A 15,567-nucleotide genomic window follows, 5' to 3' on the forward strand; every position below is an offset into this window, starting at 1 on the left:
CCTAGCAAGCTCACTGTAGAATCTCTAGCCATAATATTGCCTATGCTGCTGCTGCCCAGACATAGGGCTGTGAGCTCACTGTACTACAGACCCCTCCATTATTGGTCTCAAAGAAACACCCAATTAGGTCCCATCCAGGTCCCTGTTTTTAGTTAACAGAAACAAGACAGGATTGGGTAACAGGCATAGGGAGTGTGAACTCCTGGGAACTCAGGCACATCACATCACCCCAGTAGCACAGGTATGCTGTGGCCCAAGAGGAGACCCCATCCTCCCCACTCCCCACGGCTCTGGCCCACCCCTAAGTGGCAGTGAAAGCAGGCGGAATGCAGGATGGGAGGCTTTATTTCACTTGGGGCGGTGGGAGGAGCCTGGACGGAGGGCAGCAGGCTAGGCAGGAGGGGCTGGCAATTGTACAGGAACTGGATGGGGGAAGGGCTGCCCTGAGGCCTTGGGAAGGAGAAACTGAGGCAGGCCCCTGTTGAGACCTAACCCAGGGGGGAGTGGGAGGGTAGGAATTGGGTCTGGAGGAATAGGGTCCCCTCCTTCCCGGCTGGACATGGGGCCTGGGCCCTGCCTCATTTCCTCCTGTAGGGCCTCAGCCCCTCCTGCTCACTGGGCCATGCAACCCTCAAACCTCACTGTCCCTGCCCCAGAGGAGGGGGGCGAGGCCAGAAAGGGTAGTGGACAGAGAGTCTGGGAGAGTTAGGGAGTGCGGGATGGGGTCCACGGTGCTCAGAAGGGGTAGCGGCCACTTGGCAGTCAGTTCCTGGCAGCGATGACCACAGAGAGAGCCACGCCCCCCAGGGCAACAGCAGTTGCTCCAAACAGCCACTTCCATGGGATGGACTGTAGATAAAAGGGGAGGAGGAGGTGGCTGGAGGGCAGTCAAGACTGGTATCTTGGGTGTCAGGTACCAACACAACCCACACAGGCCTTCCACTGTCTAAGCATGCATTTCCTGCCTCCTGGCAAACTCCTACGTGTACATCAAAACTCAGGCTAAATTTCACCTCCTCTGGGCAACTTCCCCTTCCCCTCTGGAAGAGCCATCACTCCCACCCCAAATCCTACATGTTGTGTTCCACCTTCTGCTTTGACCCGGGTCACGTGGGACTAGGGCCTGTGTCCCCAAAATGGTCCAGCACAGCCCAGGTGACAAGGACATCAATGTTTGCAAGATGAAGACACTCTTTACATAGTCTCCTCTGCCCTCCCACAGGAAGCCTCCCTGCCACCAACCCCAGCTCACCCAGGCACCCTTGCCAGGACACTTAGCAGGCAGCCGGCTGGGGTTGCCCAGCATTTTCCGGTACAGGGCGGTCTCTGTGCTCCGCTGGGCCGCGTGCTTTTTCACTAGCTTCGAGAGCTCCGCGTGGATTGTCTAGGAAAAGTGAGTGGTGGTTGGGCTAAGAACAGGTGGCAGCAGCAGCCAATGTGGCCAACAGCACGGGCACTGTGCCCTTCTGGTGCCCTGGGTCACTCTGGGATTGGGACCACTGAAACACAGGGGCTCCATCTACCCCTCTCCGGGTGTCAGCAGAGTGGGGCTGCCATCTCCATGCCTCTAGGGAGCCTGTGGACGGAGCAGAGCACAGGTTCTGGGAGAAAAGCTGGGACGCTGGCACTGGCCAAGCTGGCAGCACCCTTGGCTTCTGGGACCCCCATGTTCAGGAACAGCCTATGTAGGGGTCATGAGGATCGTAGCAAGCTGGCTGGGGCCCTTAGCCACCTGCCCCTCCCCAGGTAGAAACACAGCAGGAAAAGCCACAGCAACAATGAAAAATGGCCGGGCTATTGTGAACCAAGAGATCACTGGCTTGATTCTTGGTCCGGGCACATGCTCAGATTGCATGCTTGATCCCTAGCAGGGGGTGTGCAAGAGGCAGCTCATCAGTGATGTTTCTCTCTCATTGATGTTCCTATCTATCTCTGCCCTTCCTCTTTCTCTAAAAATCAACAAAAAATATTTTTTTTAAAAAGGACTAAGGGCAGATGACAGGAGGGCCGTCCCAGACAAGCCATAGGGCAAGTTCCCAAAGCACCTCTGTTCTTCTCACCTTGTTGGAAGGTTCCAGCTTCAGGGCCGCCCTCAGGATGGGGATGGCCTCGCTGTACTCCCCTTGCTGGGCCAGTACCTGTGAGAGAAAGGATCACTCTGGACCCATACTAGTCCATGGTTTCTTTCATGAAACCCAACCCTGCCAGGCTCCTGACCACCCTGACAAGTCCCAAATCTAACCCCAGGGGTCCAGTTACCCTATGCTACGCTCCTGAACCCTCAGACTCTAAGAGCACCCCACTGAATTCAATGTTGGTCCCCTAACCTTCTCCTTTCCTGAGTGTCTGTCTTGGTCTGTACAGGAGACCCGGTCACCCTCTTCATCTACTCCTCCCTCACCACTTTGACTGGACATTTCCAAAGTAAATGATTCAGAACCAGCAGGTAACTCAAGCCAGCCAATGAAATCCAGCCTGAAATATGCTAATGCCACTGGGAAGCTGGTTGTTAAGTGGCAAAGATGCAAGCTTTTGGGGGGCAAGATGGAGCATCTTGGTTGATCCCAAGAGAGGGGCCTGCCTGAGGGGGAAACCCACAGCAGACACGGTATTCCCACACATTGCTAATGCCTGGTCCAACCCTGCCTGAACCCAGCCACATGGGACTTGAATGTCACAAATAAAGTCCTCCTTTTGCTCAAATCTGCGCACTGAAGAGTCCCAGGTTCGATTCTGATCAAAGGCACATGCCTGGGTTTCGGGTTCAACCCCCAATTGGAGGCAGCCAATCAGTGATTCTCTCTCATCATTGATGTTTTTCTCTCTCTCTCTCCTCCTCTGAAATCAATAAAAAATATATTAAAACAAAAAACAAACAAACAAAAAAACTCGGCTTTTGTTCTGAAGAAGGTAGCCATGGAGGATTGTATGCAATGAGCAGTCACCATTGGGCCACAGGGAAATGTATGGTAGCCTAAGGCTTGGGTTCATGTCTGGCCTCAGTCAATGAATTGCTGTGATTCAAGTGATACCTCTGCACCTGTCTGGCCTTAAGTTTCTCTATCTGCCCTTTTCAAACCCTGGATTCAGAACCAGTCCCGCTGGCGTGGGTTCGGGAGCCAGCCTGCCACCTGCACCGGGGGCCTGGCCCACCGCCCGTGGCCCACCTTGCCCTTGCGGAAGAGCGCCTTGATGTTGTCAGGCTGGTGCTCGAGCACGAGGCTACAGGAACGCAGGGCGGCCCGGTAGTGGTCCAGCTTCAGCTGCGAGGCCGCCAGGTTGTTCAGACACTTCACCTTCAGCTGCAGTAGTTGCTCCTCCTCCTCAAAGGTCATGTCCACTGTGGGGGAGGGGGGGAGTGCTCAACCCCGGCAGCCATTACCACACCACCAGCCCCTCACAACCACCTGCCCACTACATGACCTGGGACAAGGCCCACCCCCCTGCACCTGGCGGAAGGGGAGACTAGGTAGAGGGCCCAGTCGTGCCCGGCTTCAGTCTCCCCGTCTCTGACACAGGCCAAGACTGCTCCACCCTCAGGGCAGGGCCAAGGGGTCTATAAAACGGAGCTAAGTGAAGCAGAGGCTTAACCGCGGGCACGTGGAGGGACGGCATCTGCATTCATCCATGCCCCCATGTACCGGTATACCTGCATCCTGTGACATCACACTGATCTGGGATCTGCCACAGGGCTGGAGTGGATCCTAGCCTAAAGAGGTGTATGAGAATCTACCCGTACTCTGGAATATTCTACAACGCTCTGAGTCTCAGGTCCTGTGTGGCTTGAGGTTCTTGGCACTAGCAGACACCTTTACAGGGGAGGTGGCGGGGGTCACCTTTGGCGCTGGAAGTAATGGCCTTGATGGCGAGGTCATAGGAGTTGGCAGCCAGCACGAAGTCAGCCCGCTGGTAGTGAGCATTGCCGCACTCCCGCTTCCGGTTGGCCAGTGCCACACGTTCCTGCCCTGTGAGCATCTCCAGATCAGGTCCATCCACCGCTGTTTTCAGGGTCACCTCCAGGCACAGGGCCGCATGAGGGGGGATGTATGGGCTCCTGCTGGGGGATGGGGCACGGGGAGCACTCAGACCTGGTAGCCACCACGACGGCACCCCAGACACACTGGGCAACCTTGAGGGCAGAAAAGGACTCAAGTCCTAGAGCTGACCCTACTCATTAAAACTTAGGGAAAGTAACCCTTTCCACCCTTGAGCTATGACTCACACCTACCTCCTCCCTACCCCATAGGGACCCCTGCGGCAGCAGGTTCTCACCTGCCCTGGGGGCCATAGCAGTACTTGGAATCAGCAGTGACCATAGCAGTCTCCCCCACATCCATGAGTGGGACACTGAGATCCAGGGCCTGGGTGTGCAAAGGTTAGGAGGGTCAGGTGGGTCCAGGTGCAGCCTGAGCCCCCAACCTTGTCATCAATACCTCGACCTTCATTACTCCCTCCATCCCCCCTCTACCCTACCCCACCCTGCCCAGACCCCATGCCACTCCCACCTGGATGACGTCACAGTCACCCAGGGTGAACACCAGTTCTGGCTCCTCCTGCACACGTGTGCCGTTCTCCAGCGACGTCTGCAGTTGCACTGTGACCACCTGACCCTTGGTGGGGCGACTGGAGCCGGGTGGGCCTGGGACCAGCGTCTTCTTCCTCAGCAGCCCATTCCCTGCCAGGGACCGAGGACAAGCAGCCTGTCACTGGGTGGCTCAGGTGGGCACCTGCTCTCCACGCCCCTTCCTCCCCAACCCCCACTAACTCCGCCCACCGCCAGAGTGGCCCAACACCAGGGCCTACGCTGAGCTTCCAAAGACTGCCCTGCCACTTACTAGGCAGGTGACCCCACACCCCTGGGCTTCAGAGTCCCAGTGGTTTATGATATACGGCTGGTCAGGAATATACCGTAAATCTGAGTGGATCCTAGTCTAAAAGTTAGGGATAGGGAGATAGCCACTCATATTCTGGAATATCCTATGACGTTCCAAATGTGTGTGCTGCTCTCCAACTTGCACATGCCCCAGCATCCAGCCTAAGAACCACTGATCTAGTGGATCCTGGGGAAGCCTGTATCTTGAGGTTTGGGGGTACTAATGGTGGCTGTGCTGACAAGGTCACAATCAAGCACTGCCTCTCAGAGAGGGAACTTTGGGCAAATCACAGCCCCTCTCATGGCCTCGGTCTCCTTGTCTAGAAGCCTGAATTCTGACCTCAGAACGCAGCTGATTGTGAAGAGGACCAAGGCAGCTCTGACTACCAGGAGAGAAGCTGCCCAGACGCTAACATAGCCAGGAAAGCTGTGTAACCTCGGGCAGCGCCCTCACCTGTCTGACCCTGCTTCCCCATCTGTAAAACATGGGTATGGTAGGAATTAAATGATAGGGCTGTTGCCGAAACCGGATTGGCTCAGTGGATGGAGCGTCGGTCTGTGGACTGAAAGGTCCCAGGTTCGATTCTGGTCAAGGGTATGTACCTTGGTTGCGGACACATCCCCAGTAGGGGGGGTGCAGGAGGCAGCTAATAGATGTTTCTCTCTTATCGATGTTTCTAACTCTCTATCCCTCTCCTTTTCTCTCTGTAAAAAATCAAAATATATATATTTTTAAAAATAATAGGGCTGTTGTGAGGATCAAGTAAAATACTGCACAGGCCTGGCACAGAACCAGTGGACAGGCAATATTACCTGGTGTTACTTTTAGTAGTAGTAACATTTTTTATCAGCAGTGGGGTGACATTAGTAACAATGCTATTTAATCAATATTAGTATCATTTTATACTATTGCTTTGGTGTCAGTACAAATGGTAGTAGTAACAATGACGTTTTACTACTATTTTTGTGGTGCTAACATTATTTAACACGTTAGATATCAGTACTAGTAGCAATACATTTCTCTAGCTTCCAGGGAAATGTTGCTGCAATGGGGTCCACGGTGGGGACATTTGTGTGGATTCCCCAAGTCCTCTCTTTTTTTTTTACTTTTTTAAAAAAAATATATTTTATTGATTTTTTTTACAGAGAGGAAGGGAGAGAGATAGAGAGCTAGAAATGTCGATGAGAGAGAAACATCGACCAGCTGCCTCTTGCACACCCCCCACCCGGGATGCGCCGGCAACCAAGGTACATGACCTTGACCGGAATCGAACCCAGGACCTTTCAGTCCACAGACCGACGCTCTACCCACTGAGTCAAACCGGTTTCGGCCCCAAGTCCTCTCCTGAAAGACTTCTCTGAGCATTAGAATGCTAATGAATACCACGAACCAGACCAAGAAATCAAAAACAAATTGGGATGTTCCCCAGGTCTATGCGATCTCAGGACACATGTTCAGGGGACAGGTACTTATCAGACAAATGCCAAGAAAAGAAGCTGTGGAGGTTGTGAGCTGCTGGCGCCTGGTGTGCTGTGCTGGCTGTGTGACCCTGGACAGGTGACTCAGCCTCTCTGAGCTGGTGTGTGTGTGTGTGTGTGTGTGTGTGTGTGTGTGAAAGATAGAGGGGGGGAATATAAAAGGGCTTCATAGACATGAAGCATCTCATGCAGCTGCCTGTTTCTGGCAATCACCGTGGTTACATTTTACTTCCAACCTACTTCATGGCAGAGGTGGGGAAATGAGGCTCAGGGAAGTAGGTTTTGGTCAAGATCACTCCTGAACTGCTGCTGACTAGGCCCTGTGGGTCAACCCAAGCCCCCCCTGCGCCTTACCCAGGATGTCCAGCCACTCGTCCGGGGCTGGGGCAGGCTCGGGCTCAGGCTCCATGGCAGCCAGGAACTCTCGGGCCAGGGCCCCTGGCTGTTCAGTCTCCTCCAGTGGGGGCTGTCCCATGTCCTCTAGTGGTCGCAGCTCACTCAGGTTCTCCTCTTCTTCCTCCTCGCCCTCTGTGTCTTCCACCCCATCTAGCACTTCGAAGTCCTCAAGCGGTGGGACCCCAGCAGGTGGTGAGGCAGCAGGCTCAGGGCCCATGGCGGAGGGCTCAGCACAGGATGCCATGCTGCTGGGGGGATGGGAACTGGCCCTGGTGGGGGGAATGGATGGGAATAAGAATCCCACCCAGCCATGCAAACCCTCCTGTATATCCATCCATCCTCCACACTATGAGTCACTTGCTGTGTGACTCAGGGGCTCCAGGCCTCAGTTTCCTCATCTTCACAGTGGGTAGAGCAACAACCCTGGCTTGTCCAGAGGATTTAAGGACCCAAGCATCAAGCATGGGCATCAGGCTCAAACACAGTTAACTATTATTAGCGCTAAATAATATTTAATATTTACAAACACCCCAGGAAGTAGGAAACATACCCCTACATTCTCCAGAAAAGGAAATTGAGGCCCAAAGGAGCAAAGCTATTTGCCCAAGGTCACAGAGCAAGCCAACTGCAGGAGTAGGATTTGAACCTGGGGCTTTATCTGATTAAACGCCCAAAGATGCTGGGGTGGTTTTCAGATGAGCAAACCCTGAAGTCTTGGGGAGACTATTTTTAGACTCCAAGTGCAGGAGCACTGAATCTTTACCAGGGCTCCCCATCTCCAGCTGCCCCTTCTCTTAGAGGGAGCTCCTGCTAACTTCCCACCACCCAGAAACCCAAGCCTTTTCCTTCCATTCTGAGCCTGAACCTTGGCCCAAACTCTTCCTGGGAGCTGTTTCTCTTCTCCTCAGGCCTCCTGACTACCCTCCCAAAGTGGCCTTTATTAAAAGGAGTGATGATCCTCACCGCATTCTAAACCCTCTTCTTTGGGCCATCAAGGACTGACCCCCTCCCCCAGGCCGAGCTCGGAGGTAGTACAGCCTGGTCATTCTAACCCACCGCATCCTCTATCCCTCCCCAACCCTCACCTGCCTGCTCCTTCGGGTTTGGGCCCCTTTTCTGACTCTCCCAGCTCCTCACCCCACAATCCCCTATACCCATAAAAATCATCCTCCCCCCACCCAACCACCGCTCCCAGGCTGGGCCGGCTAACCCCACAGCCATCCTATCGCCCCGCAAACATGACTATGTTCCCAGACGCCCCCCGCTCCAGATCCCATAACACCCTACGCCTTCCAAACGCCCCCCGCCCCGGCCTGGCCCACCGTCAGCCTCTCACCCAGGCCCCCAACGCCCCAGGCTTGTTTGACGCCACCAGGCTGAGTCCTCGACCCCCCCCCCCCCGAACCCTCAAGCGCCCCCGGCTCTGCACGTCTCTGCCAGCAAAGCCCCCCTAACACTACTCGGATCTCTGGGGCCCCGACCCCCGGTGCCCCCGCCTGGCCGCACCCCCTCGGTCACTCCGACCCCCCGCACACCCCGGCTCGCCTCCCCCGCGGCCCTTCGCCCCGCCCCTCGGCTGCAGCCCCCGCCGCGCCGGTCCCCGACTGGCCTAGAGCCCGGTCAGCGCTCCCGGCCGGCGCGGCCCTGCCAGCGCCCCGGGACACGTGCCTCCGGTTCCGGGACCCCCTCTTGGGGTCCTGCGCCCCCCTCCCCGCCCCCAGCCGCGGCCGCCGCGCCTCGGGAACTAGGCTCAGACGCCCGGCCCCGCCCACACAGCGCCCATTGGCCACCGCCGCCGCCACTACAGCGCCTATTGGCCCATGCGCACGTCCATCTTGGACGCAGGCACCTCCCCCTTCCTGCTTGTTTCCGCGAGACGTTCTTAAAGGGGCAGAGGCCTCCGTGAGACCGGAGGGGGGCGGGCGGAGGCACCGGGCTCTGAACCAGTCCCTTTGCGATTCTCCGCCTTGCAACCTGCGCGATTCACCGCTCCAGTCTAAGCTTCTTACTGTCCATCTGCGAAATGGGGTTAAATACCCTAATCTATGCACTCTCACCTTGGGGGCTGTTGGGAGGATAAATAATATTTCCTTTAAAGAATTCTGCAAAAACACCCTTAAGTCCTAGTTATGTAGACCCGAGGCCCTGACGGGGAAAGACGTGCCTACCCTACGTGGTCGGTTTAATCCCCAAAAGGTTGCCTGGTGCATACCAGAGTTATGTCTAGGTGAGCGACTGAGTGAGCACAGCCGCTGGGGGCAGTTCCTCCTCTCCGCACCCTCTGCCATTTGGTAATAAAGGTGTCCACTTCCCAGGGCGAAGGTGGCTGCCTCGATTAGACGGGTTTTTATGGACCTTGTTTTGAAAGGGGGAGGCACTTACTCCGCCTCGCTCTATTTTCCTTTCCTTCCCAGCTTGTTCTTTTGCTTTTGTCCCCCTCACCCATATCTGCTCCTTCCTAGGAGGAATGTTGCTTCTTTTGTCCCATCTCCTTTAATGGTGCCTAGTGCCGTTAACAATAAATAAATGACACACTGGCTTTGGAAGTAGGTGACACTGGAGGAGGTAACTGGCTTTGGATGGTAACTAACATGTTAGATCAGAGCTTGAGAGTCACCTCATACAGGAAACCCTACCAGATTTCCCCAAAGCAAGGCCAGGTGCCCGGATTGGCTGTTCCAGCATGCTGAACCTCCACTTCATAACTGACTTCTGACTGTGCCATCACTTGGCCTTACTTCTGCTTCACCCACTAGACTGGAAGACACCCCCCCCCCCCCCCCCCCCCCCCGCCAAAGTCTGGAAAGGACCTGTAGTTCCTCATTATCTTAGCCCTGAGGCCTATTCTGTGCATGACACAAAAGGTGGGGAAAATAATTGTGGAAGGAAGGAAGTAGGCTGGGCAGCCAGAAGAGGTGGGAGGGTAGCAGGGATATGTGAGAAACTGTCCGGAAAGAATATCAAGTAAACACCAGGCCAGCCCCAGCCCTGTCCATTCTGTGCCTCAGTGTTTTTATCTGTAAAGCAGAATCATCCTTCCAGCCCCACCTCTGTCACAGGGACTGGTGGAACTGTAGTAAATCATACTAATACTTGAACAATTAAAATAAACAAATATAACCTAATAACACCAACAATTTTAACAATAATAATGGCTGACATTCAGGTATCACAGGTATAGGCAAACATTCTACATGTATTTAATCCTCATATTAGCCTTGTGAGAGAAATACTGGTACTCTGACATTTGGAATCCACGTCATTAGCTGCAGAGTTGCAATCTTCGTATCTTCCTGGTGAAAGGAACTTGTGATTGTTGTGATGTGCCCTTGTTAACTCCACGCTTCTTGCCTTAAGAGTGGATTTTTTTCTGATATTAATATTGCACACCTGTTCCTTCTTGGTTAATGTTTTAAAGGCTCCATCCTTTTCTACCCCATATCTTCCATCTTTTTGTATCCTTATGTTGTACATGTCTCTCTAGAAAGCAGTATAGAACCAGTTTTTGTTTTTTGATCCATTCTGCCCACCTTTGTCTTTTAACTGGGGCATCTGGTCTCTTTAAATTTTTTAAAAATATTTTTATTAATTTTTTACAGAGAGGGAGAGGGATAGAGTTAGAAACACCAATGAGAGAGAAACATCAATCAGCTGCCTCCTGCACACCCCCCACTGGGAATGTGCCTGCAACCAAGGTACATGCCCTTGACCATAATCGAACCTGGGACCCTTCAGTCTGCAGGCTGACGCTCTTTCCATTGAGCCAAACAGGTCACGGCTCTGGCATACCTTCTTTTTTTTTTTTTTTTTTTTAAATAAATTTTTATTGTTCATATTATTACAAGTGTTCCTTTTCCGCCCCCTTCCCACCCCACCCTCTGCCCTTTCCCCAACCCCCATTGTCCTCATTCATAGGTGCACAGTTTATGTTCAGTCTCTTCCCACATTCCCCTGTCCCCTTTTCCCCAAGAATCATCAGTTCACTCCCCTTCCATACCTCTGATTCTATTATATTCAACAGTTAATATTGTTCATCAGATTTTTTTTTTTAATTTCCTTGGTTTTTAGATTCACTTGTTGATAGTTACGTATTTGTTGTTCATATTTTTATCTTTATTTACTTTCTCTTCTGAAAGAACCCCCTTCAGCAATTCATATAATTCTGGTTTGGTGGTGATGAACTCCTTTAGCTTTTTTTTATTAGTGAAGCTCTTTATCTGACCTTCGATTCTGAGTGATAGCTTTGCTGGGTAGAGTATTTTTGGCTGTAGGTTCTTGCTATTCATCACCTTGAATATTTCTTGCCATTCCCGTCTGGCCTGCATGGTTTCTGTTGAGAAATCAGCTGACAATCGTATAGGTGCTCCTTTATAGGTAACCACCTGCTTAGCTCTTGCTGCTTTTAATATTCTCTCTTTGTCCTTTGCTCTTGGAATCTTAATTATGATTTGTCTTGGTGTGGTCCTCTTTGGATTCCTCTTATTTGGAGTTCTGTGTGCTTCCTGGACTTGTAAGTCCAATTCTTTCCCCAGGTGGGGGAAGTTTTCTGTCACTATTTCTTTCAGTATGTTTTCGATATCTTGCTCTCTCTCTTCTTCTGGGACCCCCATGATTCTGATGTTGGATCGTTTGAAGTTGTCCCAGAGGTTTCTTACATTATCTTCAATTTTCTGGATTCTCTTGCCTTCTAGCTTCTGTGGAGGAGTGTCTTCTGGCTCTTTATGTTCCAAATCTTTGACTTGATTCTTGCGATCTTCCCTTCTGTTTTTAGGACTCTGTAGAATATTTTTTATTTCAGACAATGTATTCTTTATTTCTTGTTGATCCCTTAGCATTTCTTGTTGATCCCTTTTCATATCCTCATAGGTCTCATTTATTTTATCGGCCTTTTCTAGGAGTCTCTTGAAAAACCCTATAAGTGTGGTTTTGAACTCTATATCCAGTCGCTTTTTGTCCTCCATTTCTTTCCTTTGTGATCTATTTGGTTTAGGCATTTTCGCAGGCAGCTTTCCTGATGGGGCGGCGTTTCAGGGTGGAGCCTACAGCCTCGGCTTCCGTCAGCCCCGCCCTATGCGACTCCTGAGACTCAGGGTCCTTCAGTACTTGTTGCAAGCGCCTCTGAGAGAAAGGTGCCCTCGATTTTCGCCTGCTACCAAACAGTGTAAGCTCTCCCGCAATGGGCCCGAAACTGGGGTTCAGTTCAGTTGGAAGTGGAGTTGGAGGTGGCGTTCACAGCAGTCTGGAGCCCCAGTCTCCTTCCCGTCAGGGCAATCCCGCGGCACAGCCGGCCGTCCCTTCTCTGGGGGCAGTGAGTGCGCCTCTGGGACCTCCTTTCTCCGCTACCCCGGGGTTCCGACTTACAGCCCAGCTCCCTATGGCTGAGCCTGAGTCCCCGGGGTCTGGCCCAGAACTGGGGTTCAGAGCAGTCGGGGGCCCAGCACAGTCGGAGTTTTATCTCCTTTCCGCTAGGGAACGCCCGCCAGGCACTCGGCCTCCCTCCTCTCCGGCTCCGTCCTCTCCGCGTGCGCCGCGTGTCTCCGTACCTTAGGCTTTTACAGCTCCTCCGTGCTTCCTTCTGGTTTTCTCCTTGCTTCTTGTTGTAGGATTTCCAGTCAGTCGACTTTCCTGTAGTTCTGGGTAATGTCCATTTTATATTTTAGTTGTATTTATTAAAATTGTTGTGTGCGGCTGCGGCTAGTTGCCTACCCGAGCAGCCATCTTGGATTCTCCCTGGCATACCTTCTTTATGCTCCTTTTCTCTCTTGCCTTCTTTAGGATTGGATGCTTGTAGCTTGGAAAGACTCTTATTATCCTCATTCTACAGATGGGCAAACCAAGGCACAAAGGAGTTAACTCCCCTTTTGAATGTTACTTATGAAGGGCACAATGGGCCAGGTCTCTTCCTCCACTGACCTTCTATTCTAGCCAGGAAGCTAGATACTGCACAAGCAATAATGTAGATAAGTATCTAATTTCAGCTGTGATGAATGCTACATAGAAAACTGAAAAAATGTGGCAGAGAAAGGCTTCTAGTCCTCAGACCTTCCCATCAGCCATGTCCCCATCACTGAGATGGCTGAGTGTTTCGTTCACTTCCCATCTTCTCCCTCAAACACACAAAGGAGAAAAATATTTTTCTTGTCTCCACTCCACTGAGCACAAAACATTTGGGACGGGCCAAGTCCCTTTTGGTGTCATTGCACAGCCCCACTCCCTTCCAGGACCCTCATAAATGTTTCCTGGCCTTTAACAGAGCCCCAGAGACCCACCGAAAAGCTTCATTTGTCCAGCCTGGGTCTCTTCTGCTGCAGCCTGCGCACAGAGCCACGGTTTCACTTTTCCCAGCAGCCCCCAACCTGGACTCCTCCCAGCACCGGCTGCTGTCTGCATCACTGAGCTCCACAATTTTTACAAAGACCAAGTCCTGTGTGCTTTCCCACTATGCTACCTTTGCTCCTGTGATTCCCTCAGCCTTGAATGAATGGCAGCAACTAGAAAACTCCTAATCCTACCTCAAAATCCCATCCAGATATACTTGCTTCCTTGCACCCAAAAATGTACCCCATTCTTCAGCTTCCTCCAGCTTTGAGTCTCTCCTTCCTCTAGCCCAGGACTGTGGCATTTTGGGGCTGGGAATGTTTGTATCAGACTCTCCCTTTGCCCTCCAGGGCTAGGCAGGGACTGGATGAAGTACTCTCTGGATCCCCAGGATATGGGCCACATCGAGAGGGGGTGGTTAGATGGTTTTAAACTGTTTGTTAAACTAAATATATAAGAATCTTTGTGCTCATTAACTTTTCGGTAAATAAATGCAGCAGTGTGTGTGTGTGTGTGTGTGTGTGTGTGTGTGTGTGTGGCGGGGGGCTTACAGTGGGCCAAGCCTGTTGTAAGGAACGTACATGCATGATTTCATAAAGTTAAGACACTTGCACAAGGCCATCCGACTAGGATATGACAGAACTGGAAATTGGAACTCAGATATGTCCAATTTCAGGGCTCTTAAAGAGTCTTCTCGGCCAAGAGCATATTCCTGGGTTGCAGGCTTGGACCCCAGTAGGGGGCATGCAGGAGGCAGCCAATCAATGATTATCTTCATTGATGTTTCTGTCTCTCTCTCCCTCTCCCTTCTTATCTAAAATCAACAAAAAATATATATTAAAAAAGAGTCTTCTATATGCCCAAGGGCATGTGTGTACCTCCCAAGCTTTCAACAACCTCAAGAAACAGATGCTGTGATCATCCAGGCTCCCAGTTAACAAACTGAGAACCAGAAACATTATAACGTAGCATGCACATATCATAAGGCCTCGACCAATGATAATGAATTGTTAGCATTTATTGAACAATTACTATTTGCCCCATTTTGCTCATGATTTTCAATATACTAGTATACACAAAGGAACAAATATAGTAGTAAATGTAGATGTGTGTATGCATGGATTAGTAGACATACAAACCTAATTCTGACAGCTGAGAGAGTCTCTAAGCAGTGAGCACCACCCAGTACTCAGAGCTTGGTTTTTAAATACCAGTCTATAAAAAAATTAACCAGGCTCCTCAGAGAAATGGCTGATTCCAACGATATCCCAAAACAAGCAAGGGAAAACTCAGAAAATGCTCAGAGAAAGATGGAGATATATTAAAAGGACATAGGAGCTAACTTAAAGGAGCAGCAAAATAAATAATATATAAATTAATTATAGCATACAGAATAAAAAATATTCACTAGTTCATAGTGATATAAATATGTGATTAAATACATAATTGGAGAATGGACAGCTCTTGTTTAAAAGAATAAAAATTAAAAACATACACACAATTACCATTACACAAACATCACAGTAATAATTGTTGCTGGAAAAGATGCTAAAACTAGTGGATGAAAAAAATATATATATTTTTTAATGGTAAAACACACACACATACACACACAGAAAACCTAGGGTCACCCTAGCTGGTTTGGCTCAGTGGATAGTGTCAGTCTAGGGACTGAGTCCCCGGTTAGATTTCCATCAAGGGCACATGCCCGGGTTGCAGGCTCGATCTCCAGCAGGGGGCGTGCAGGAGGCAGCCGATCAATGATTCTCATTATTGGTATTTCTTATATTTTTATTTCCCTTCCTCTCTGAAATCAATAAAAAATATATTTAAAAACCTACGGTCTTTGCATGGTCTACGGTATCTCCCCATAAGATACTAATTGCAAAGGCTAGAATAACTTGATTGAGAAATTGGCAAGACACTGCCAAAAGCAAGTCATCCATCAGTCAACATCGCGTGCCTCCTAATATGATGCATTGAGGACACAACATCGCTTCTATATGAGATCCCTGCCTAAACTCCTTAATTTCAGTCTAATCCTGAGGAAACACAGGATAAACCCATATTGGTAAGTATTCTACAAAAGCAGTAGTCTTCAAACGTGTCAAGGTCATAAAAGATTAAAAAAGACTGAGGGACTGTCAGAGTGGAGTCTAAAAAGACGTCACTAAATGGGATCCTGCATCAGGGGAAAAAAAAAAAAAAAGTCAGCAAAAAGCAGAGCAGGGATTTTTGAACCCAGATGAGTCTGATTCCAAGCCTGGAAAGCAAGACACTTGAGTCTGGGTCAAACAGGCCACTCGAGCACTCTAGGACATTTGGGAACTGCCAGCCGCTCTCAGACCTGTCTTACCATCTATAAAATCGGACGTCTTTCAGCCTCGTCCACCCCCTTCCGCTCTGCCCCGAAGCTCCGGCTTTGGGAACTACGCAGGCGCAGTAGGGACTGCGGGACTGGCTCAGCCTTTTGACGCACACGCGAACCGGAGCTGAGTCTG

At 50.9% G+C, this 15,567-nt stretch overlaps 1 protein-coding gene across 6 annotated transcripts; it reads right to left on the reverse strand.

Annotated features, from left to right (window-relative positions):
* Window positions 1–327: 327 nt before the first annotated feature.
* FKBP8 (FKBP prolyl isomerase 8) lies at window positions 328–15,444 on the reverse strand. Of its 6 annotated transcripts, none has more exons than XM_084884706.1 (9): window positions 15,423–15,444; window positions 6,707–7,017; window positions 4,506–4,675; window positions 4,273–4,361; window positions 3,837–4,057; window positions 3,168–3,340; window positions 2,061–2,138; window positions 1,253–1,384; window positions 328–849 (listed from the first exon to the last, which is right to left on the reverse strand). In XM_084884706.1, exons 2-9 carry the CDS (start codon window positions 6,990–6,992, stop codon window positions 763–765), a joined length of 1,236 nt encoding a protein of 411 aa, XP_084740832.1. In that variant the 5' UTR covers window positions 6,993–7,017; window positions 15,423–15,444; the 3' UTR covers window positions 328–762. The 6 variants fall into 6 exon arrangements, with proteins under 6 accessions (XP_084740832.1, XP_084740833.1, XP_084740830.1 ...); XM_084884707.1 differs by lacking the exon at window positions 15,423–15,444 and adding an exon at window positions 8,417–8,537 and having other exon boundaries at window positions 3,837–4,054; XM_084884704.1 differs by lacking the exon at window positions 15,423–15,444 and adding an exon at window positions 8,417–8,537.
* Between the last annotated feature and the right edge of the window lie 123 nt (window positions 15,445–15,567).

Source organism: Pipistrellus hanaki (genome assembly GCF_964339955.1).
Source record: "Pipistrellus hanaki genome assembly, chromosome: 5".
Classification (NCBI taxonomy): domain Eukaryota; kingdom Metazoa; phylum Chordata; class Mammalia; order Chiroptera; family Vespertilionidae; genus Pipistrellus; species Pipistrellus hanaki.

Excerpts from the sequence above, each read along its gene's own strand:
- FKBP8 (XM_084884706.1), bottom strand. The coding sequence starts at position 6,992 with ATGGCATCCTGTGCTGAGCCCTCCGCCATGGGCCCTGAGCCTGCTGCC. Across the intron at positions 4,362-4,505 it reads GTGACTGTGACGTCATCCAG|GCCCTGGATCTCAGTGTCCC; the intron begins GTGGGAGTGGCA and ends TTGCACACCCAG. Across the intron at positions 1,385-2,060 it reads AGCTGGAACCTTCCAACAAG|ACAATCCACGCGGAGCTCTC; the intron begins GTGAGAAGAACA and ends CACTTTTCCTAG.